The sequence below is a fragment of the Martes martes genome (assembly GCF_963455335.1).
Source record: "Martes martes genome assembly, chromosome: 14".
Classification (NCBI taxonomy): domain Eukaryota; kingdom Metazoa; phylum Chordata; class Mammalia; order Carnivora; family Mustelidae; genus Martes; species Martes martes.
The window spans coordinates 15,001-22,567 of NC_137902.1; the positions used below are offsets into that span (position 1 = coordinate 15,001).

The 7,567-nt window shown below is 51.2% G+C and overlaps 1 protein-coding gene across 2 annotated transcripts in view; it reads left to right on the top strand.

Annotated features, from left to right (window-relative positions):
• The window catches only part of SYCE1 (synaptonemal complex central element protein 1), a 9,117-nt gene extending 1,820 nt beyond the window's left edge, over positions 1 to 7,297 (top strand). Inside the window, exons 2-13 of one of the 2 annotated variants that reach the window (XM_080823088.1) lie at positions 2,359 to 2,421; positions 2,989 to 3,048; positions 3,364 to 3,438; positions 4,060 to 4,107; positions 4,358 to 4,412; positions 5,078 to 5,167; positions 5,430 to 5,493; positions 6,255 to 6,321; positions 6,399 to 6,522; positions 6,596 to 6,706; positions 6,820 to 6,920; positions 7,152 to 7,297. In XM_080823088.1, the coding sequence (XP_080679214.1) occupies positions 2,359 to 2,421; positions 2,989 to 3,048; positions 3,364 to 3,438; positions 4,060 to 4,107; positions 4,358 to 4,412; positions 5,078 to 5,167; positions 5,430 to 5,493; positions 6,255 to 6,321; positions 6,399 to 6,522; positions 6,596 to 6,706; positions 6,820 to 6,920; positions 7,152 to 7,180 (887 nt within the window). In that variant the 3' untranslated portion in view covers positions 7,181 to 7,297. The remainder of the gene's footprint in view (positions 1 to 2,358; positions 2,422 to 2,988; positions 3,049 to 3,363; positions 3,439 to 4,059; positions 4,108 to 4,357; positions 4,413 to 5,077; positions 5,168 to 5,429; positions 5,494 to 6,254; positions 6,322 to 6,398; positions 6,523 to 6,595; positions 6,707 to 6,819; positions 6,921 to 7,151) is intronic. The other variant, XM_080823087.1, reaches the window with a different exon arrangement.
• The last annotated feature ends 270 nt before the right edge of the window (positions 7,298 to 7,567 follow it).

The following is a 7,567-nucleotide window of genomic DNA, read 5'->3' on the forward strand; positions in this document are numbered from 1 at the left end:
TGCTGTGTGCCCGGGACTCTTTAACAAGACATTAGTTGTTTCGGTCAACAGGTATTTTTGCCAGTCTGTGCCTTGCCTTGCGGCGAGCACTCGACCTGGGGCAGAGAACAAGAACAGTGCAGCTCAGTGCCAGGAGAATGACTGCCCCAACAAACAAACAAATCGTGCTGGGGTCACTCAGATTTATTAACTTTAAGAAATAGAACCTCCAAGCAGAAGTGTGTATACTGAAAGGTAAACATCGTCTTTCTTGTCCTTCCCACCCTACCCACCAGGGGTAGCTGCTATTGAATTTCTTTTGTGATTCCGCCAGAAGCTGGCATGTGTATATGTGTAGACTGACAGGTATACATTTCACCTCTTTTTGTAGCCACGTGATTCTCTGTACACCATTTTTCACTTCATCTGTCTAGGGTCTCTTTCCATGTTAGTACATAGGAATCAACCTGCTTCTCAGTGGCTGAACGGTACTTTGTTGAGGAGATGAATCAAATTCTCCATCGGTGGGCATTCGAGTTGTTTCCCACTTTTGATGTAACAGATACTGCTTCAGTGTCCCTTACATTGCCTTTTGCCTACTTAGCCAAGTATATCTTGTTTTCAAAGAGTTTATTTATTTATTTGACAGACAGAGGTCACAAGCAGGCAGAGAGGCAGGCAGAGAGAGAGGGGAGAGCAGGCTCCCCGCTGAGCAGAGAGCCCGATGTGAGGCTCGATCCCAGGACCCTGAGATCATGACCTGAGCCGAAGGCAGAGGCTTTAACCCACTGAGCCACCCAGGTGCCCCTTAACCAAGTACATCTTATACATAAACTTCTAGAACTGGAATTAAGTCTTCAGAATTTTGATAGAGTAAAACTGGCCCTCCAGAAGTTCACATACATCAGCTTCCACAATCTTTTCAGTGTGTATGACCTTCTCCACAGGATCTCACTGGCCATTGTCAGATTTATTCATCTTTACAAATCAGATAGGTACAAGATGTTATTTTTAGCTCATTAATTGTGACTGGATTGTACATCTTTTCAAATAGGTAGTGGCCATTTGTATAATTTTTGCTTCACCGTTCACTCCCTTTCTCTAACCTTTATAGAAATGATTGCTAACCTTCTTTATATTGTTTGAGACATATTATGGAAAAGTTTAAGCAAATACAAAGGGCAAGAACAAAGTATAATTACCCCATGAGCCCATCTTTCCACTTTAACAATTATCAGCTTTTCCTCACCCACTCACTGCCACCATTCCACTGTTGCATTTGAGGATCACGGGCCTCATAGCATATCATCCCTAAATACTTCCATGTGTAACTCTAACAGGTATCTAAAGGGTAACTAAATACAATAGTACTGTCATATCTGAGTAACTACTGCAGTAATTCCTTAGTTTCATCCAATACCCAGTCATTTTCCAAAATTCCCTGATTGTGTCATCAACATTTTTTAAAGAGCATTTGAATCAAGTTCTAAATATGTCCATTTTTTAGACTGATTTATACGTCTCTTTAATCCCTTTCAGTCTGCAAGGCTCTTCTCTCTCCCTTTCCCCCCAGAAGCTGTTAAGGAACTGAGTGGGTTTTCCTGTGAAGCTCCCAGTCTGGATGCTGCTAATTGCATCCCCACGTGTCCTGTGTCCCTGTATTTCCTCTGAGTTAGTATTTAGGTTGAGAGGATTACAAGGCATTCATCTGATGTTGGGGCAAAAATTCTGTATTATATTTTTACCTCAAGTGGCTCATAGTGTCCAGTTATCTTTATTGTGATGGGTTATTACCATTAATAATAATTGCTTAGATCTACCACTTCATTAAGGGATTAAAAATAAGTGCCTATATTGGTTGTAAATGGGTTAATATGAAATATTTTACTGGGAGGCTTCAGAATAATGAATGATTGTATATAGATGAACTGCATTTTTTAAATGAGATGTCTTGAATTTTCTTTTGTTCTTTGTGGGATTTTTCTTATAAGACTCTCTAGAACTTGCTAGTTAATTAGCCATCTGCAGTTAGTGATTTTTGACTCCTTGTTTCCAGGGGTCTTTTGTACCCCTTCTTTTTTTTTTTTCACTAGTCTATCATGAGCTTTGACCCAATCTTGACTACTACAGGCAGTGAAAGTTCACCCTTCCCCTTGGCCTGGGTTTTATTAAGGGGGAATCTGTGGTATGACTTCAGAGTTTAGAAGTTGACTGTGAAATGGCCTGACTCATCTCTCATTCAGTATCCACCCACCTCAGGACAAGGAGCAGGGAGGGGCACCACTCTGGTTGGAGACCTGAGCCCCGCTCAGTTCCAGACCAAAGTTATTGGACCCCCACTCCTTCAGGATTCTAAAATGTTTGGCTTTGTCTCCACAGGGCAAGCCAAATCCTCCCAGAAAATTGAAGACTTGCTGGAAATGGTGAAGAAGTTGCAGAAAGGTCACATGTGTCCTCTGTAACCCCAACAATTCACAGACTTGGGAAATCAACTCATTTGCTCTCTCTTTTAAAACTTAATTCTTTGAAGTAAAAATACAGCCCCATGAGTCAAAATCAAAGTATGAGGGGATGGAAGGCGAGAAATTTTCCCAAAACCTCCTTACTAGCCGCCCATTGGACCCCCAGCCGCCTTCAGTCCGGGTTTTCACCTGTACCTCCTTCCCTCCCTCCCCCTTAGCTCTGCTGCTCTCTGCTTGCTGACCAGCCTCCTTCCGGCCGTGTCCCCACCTCAGGGCAGGCCTCCTCACTGTCTCCCACCTGACCCAGGAACTGCCCTCCCTGTGACGGGGCCCTTAGGAGGTCTTCCCAGATCTGAGGAGCAGGCCCCACTCCTTCACTCTTTAATTCATTGCCCGTCTGTGTTTCTTGGCTGCAATGACTACAGCCTGACTCAGTATCTGTATTAATTTTTGTCCTCGTCTCCCCTACCCAGGACAGTCCCCGTAGGGCCCCCAACTCCCTCTGCCTACTCTCTCATCTCCCCTCGACTTCCTTTCCTTCCTGCAGCGGGAAGCCTGGAGCCCAGGGTTGAAGTCCTGATTAATCGGATTAATGAGGTTCAGCAAGGTGAGCTCAGGCACCAGCGACATGACGGGCAGGGCTCCTTGTTAAAAGATGACTGAGTAGGTCGTGACAGCAGCAGCAGATCATTAAACCAAGGATGGGACCATCTAAATGCAACTGCTATAGCCATGTGTCCATGAGCCTGGTGCTGCTGTCAGCTGAGCCCAACGAGAAAGGCTTGTACTCTGGAAGCCTCATTTCTTGCTTTAAAATCTGCCGCCAACCCAGATTTCCTGGAAGACATATGAGAAATGTCAGTTTCCAAGGAATAATGCAGTGGGAGGCTGCACTTACACATTGTTCTGCTTTTCGGCATAGCAAAAAAGAAGGCCAGTGAAGAGCTGGGAGAGGCCCGGACTGTTTGGGAGGCCCTCCAGAGGGAAATGGACTCATGTAAGCATGCTGGGGTCACCCGGAGGTCTTCGGTGTCGTGCCTTCCCAAACCCAGTATTCTGGACACAACACTCTTGCTGTGACCAAGGGCTCCTACCCCCCTCTCCAACCCCACTCTGTGGGTAGGAGTGTTTCTGGAGTCCTCTCCAAGCATACTTCCACCTCAGGGCCTTTGATAGGCTGTTCTGTCCCAGAGAGTGCAGGTTGCTGTTGCCAACATCCTCGTCAGCTCTTACCTTGAACGTCCCCTTCTCAGGTCAGCCTCCCCCAGGTCATCCCATCTAGGGTCAGCACCCTGTCCCCACCTGACCACATTCCCCTTAACTGCTTGCTGTGTTTCTTCCTAGCCCATGTCCCGGCTCGGGGGATGTGTTTTTACTCCCGTCCATGGAGATGCACTGGCCACCCACAGGGTCCTCACAGTCCGCCTTGGTCAACCCCAGGGCCCTTTGCTGCTTACCCGGGGTGTGGGCTCAAGAGGGGAGGGGGCTGGGCTCAAGGGGTCCACATTTGGGATTGAGGTGGTGCTGTCCCAACCTGCCTGTGTGACGAGGGGCAGATGCGCTCCCTGAGGGTGGGGTGATGCGTCCTGAGGCCTGAAAGTGTTCCTGTGTTTTCCAGTGACCGGAGAGAAAGTACGCCTGAAAGAGATCTTGAACAAAAAGCAAGGTAATTACAGCCACTCTGTCTCCAGGCTTTTGCCCTTGTCGCCCCGCAGAGGCCAATCTCTCCAGAGCAGCTGAAGCCCTTTGAAACCTGAATCGGCCTGCAACCCTCCTGTGGCTTCCACCACACGCTCAGCAAATGACAAAGTCCGATCAGGTGTCCACAAGACCTCACGTGATCTGACCCTATCATGAAAACCCAATCCTGATGCTTCCATGGGTTTTCATGGGGCCCTTGGCTCTTTTCCCTGCAGAGACCCTAAGGATCCTCAGGCTCCACTGCCAGGAGAAGGAAAGTGAGGCACAGAGGTAAGAGCTCGCATCTGGGACTTGCTCTGCTCTCCCCGTTCATGAAAGAAGGACAGTCAGTTCCGGATCCTCAGGTCACATTGTCTCCGATCTGTAAAAAAAGAGAGGCCAGGTGCATGGCTTCCCACCTTGACGCCATGGTGCACGGTAGTGTTAAGGGTACTCTGACACACTGGGATAATCATTCATTTGCTAGGCTATCAGATGCTTTCAGCTGTTTCTTATTCCATGCCTGTGACTCTTCTTAAAATCGGTTCCTCGGCTCACTCTTCACTCATCTGTCCCTTCATTTAGGCATCAAACCACCCAGTGTCTCTGCATTTGTCCACTATCCTTCCATCCACCTCTCCACTTCCTGAACCTTGATTTAGCTCATTTTGTGATCCGTGTCCCTAAGCCCTCACATACCAACATTGGAACTATGTGGGAAATTTGGATGAGATCAGTATGTGTGCTTGTGCACGTGTGTCAGTGTTGATCTCCCTGATTTCACAACAGTATTTCCAGGGTCACGTGCTCATGCCCCACCCCCACGAAGTTACTAGAGAAGGACCTCAGTCCAGAAAGCCAGAACAGACCCCAAGAGGAGACAGAAGCCCCACCCCAGCCCTGTCATTCAGAAACACTCAGAGAATATGACTGAGGGCCACCTTGCCTCTTCCCAGGAAACAGACCATGCTTCAGGAGTGCAAGGAGCGAATTTCTGCCCTGAATTCCCAGATTGAGGAAGAGAAGAACAAACAGAGGCAACTGAGGTAAAGCCCAGTGCCCAGTGCCAGGCAGGATGGGGGTGATGTGCTGGGACGGGTTGTAGATGTGGGTAATATTGGGGATGGTGGTGAGAAGAGGAGCCGGCTGGGCTGAGGCTTGGAGGGTCAAGGTGGTGAAGGTGCTTCCTGCAGAGCAAAGAACAGGAGCAAGTCTCCCAAGGTCTGTGCGTGAAGACCCCTGGCCAGGGCCAAGGTGGGACAGAATGTCTCAGCCCGTGGCCCCTCATCTTGTGTGACTGGTCCACAGGCTGGATTTTGAGGAACAGCTGGAGGATCTGATGGGCCAACACAAGGACCTCTGGAAGTTCCACGTGAGTCACTCAAAGCCACTCCTCCCACTTTCCACATCTTCCCCGGAAGTCCCAGGCCCAAAACTCAGGGTCCCGCTGCAGGCCTCCTTCCTCTCACCTGCCACACCCAGCTCCTGACCCAGCCCTTGTGGTCATACGTCAAAATGGCCCTCAGCTTAGTCCCTCGGCACCACCCAGTGCTGTCCTCTTCACTGACCCTGCCCGTCCATCCCTGCTGCACCCCCCCCCCGCACCCTTCAGCAGCCAGGAGGAACCCTGATAAACCGGGGAGATCCGTGGGTGAGTTTGCAGCGATAACCGGTACAGGGCAGACAGTGGGAAACCAAGGATCCCGGTGCCAAATGAAAGGGGCAGAGAGGATCCGTGTTGGGCTGGAGGGGCTCGGTGGGGAAGCCACGCAAAGGGAAGGGGAGCTGCAGTTCCGGTCTGGCGACTGATTCCCCAGGGCACAGTTCTGATTTGTAATGTTTTCAGGATCCCCTGTAAGAAATACTTGCCTCAGACCTGATTTCGAGGCTTCCAAAACTCCTGGCCTCCCTAGCGCAGCATCACGGGGATCTGGGGTGAGACAGACAGAGACGGTGGTGGAGGGAAGGTGGCCAGCACTAAGGCCCTGAATCTGGAATGTGCCTTGTGTGCCCAGAGGCCCAGAGTAGGAGGAAGTGAGGCAGGCTAAGTAGGGACCACACCCAGGTGGGCTTCTCTGAGGTGTGTGGGAGGGGGACGGGACACAGGGACAGGCCTCCTCTCTACCTACTCAGAGGCCAGAGCAGATGGCCCAGGAGATAGGCACCCTGGACAGCAGCAAGGAGCAACTGCTCAAAGAAGGTGAGGCCTGGTGGATGGGGAGGCCCTGATGTGTCCTGCCCTGCCCTACCCTGCTCATCGGTCCCTTCCTGCTGCAGAGAAGCTTGTGGAGGCGAAGCTGGAGGACGTGAAGCATCGCCTGTGCTCCCAGTTTGGGGCTGACGGCTGCTCGGCCATTGCTGAAGGGCTCTTTCTCCGCAGCCAGGAAGCGGCAGCTGCAGCGTAAGACAAAGATGATGGGGACGGGGGTGGGGAGGAGGGAGGGAGCGGCCATGGCTGACAGCTCCAGCCTCAGGCATCTGTTTGAGGAGGAGAACAGGAAGGCGCAGGAGCTCCTGGAGGCCGCCGCACGTCACCACGAGCAGCTGCAGCAGAAGTGCCGGCAGCTGCAGCAGAGGAGGCAGAGGTGGGCGTGGAGGCCTGGCCCCTAATCCCAAGGGGACGGTGGCTGAGGGCATCTCGGCTCCCCTTTCACTGATCGCCTGGTCTCCTCCCCTTGCCCCTCCCTTTTTGGTCCAGCCTTAAGGAGGAGCTGGAAAAGCTTGGGGTGCAGATCCCTGCTCGAGCCCAGAGCAAACAAGAGGAAGGGGCTGGCCCGGGAGAACCTGTGAGTCCTGGAAGTAGGTGGCAGGGAGCAGAGATAGCTCAAGAAAGGAGCAGGGCACAGGAAGGCAAGGAAGGGGAACCACAGAGTCCTCGGAGGATGGTCTTTGGGGAAGGGTGTTCTCAGGGCACAAGCAAGACAAAAGTGCAGAGGCTGGCAGTGTGGGTTAGAAAGAGGCAGGTCCCGGTGAGGGTGTGGTCACAGGGATGGGTGGAGGCTTCCCTCCTCAGACCCTGACCTCCCACAGGCCAATCCCAAGCTCCTAGGAGTCCCTGAGGAGAAAGACCCAGAGCTGCCCACCAAGCAAGGCCCAATGCCCTCCTAGGCAAAGAGGACTCTCCCCGCCCTGCAGCATGTTCCATGAACTTCAAGAAATAAAAGCACTATTTCAGTACAACTGCCTCAGCAGAGTTTGTGCAGGGGTGGAAGGGTTTGTCTGGCCCAAGACCCTTGACTCTCGAGACTTGGTAAAGCCCTGGCCACATCTCCTCTTGGCCTGGGCCAGAGTTCTGCAGCAGGCACTCAGTAAGTGCTTCCCTAACCTTATAGTCTCTGCTCTGCTCATTTCTAGGACTTAACACACGGTTCTGGGTCTCCAGGGAGAAGGATGCACATTCTGCAGACTCACCTGGATTATACAAGATCCCAGAAATCCCAAGAATG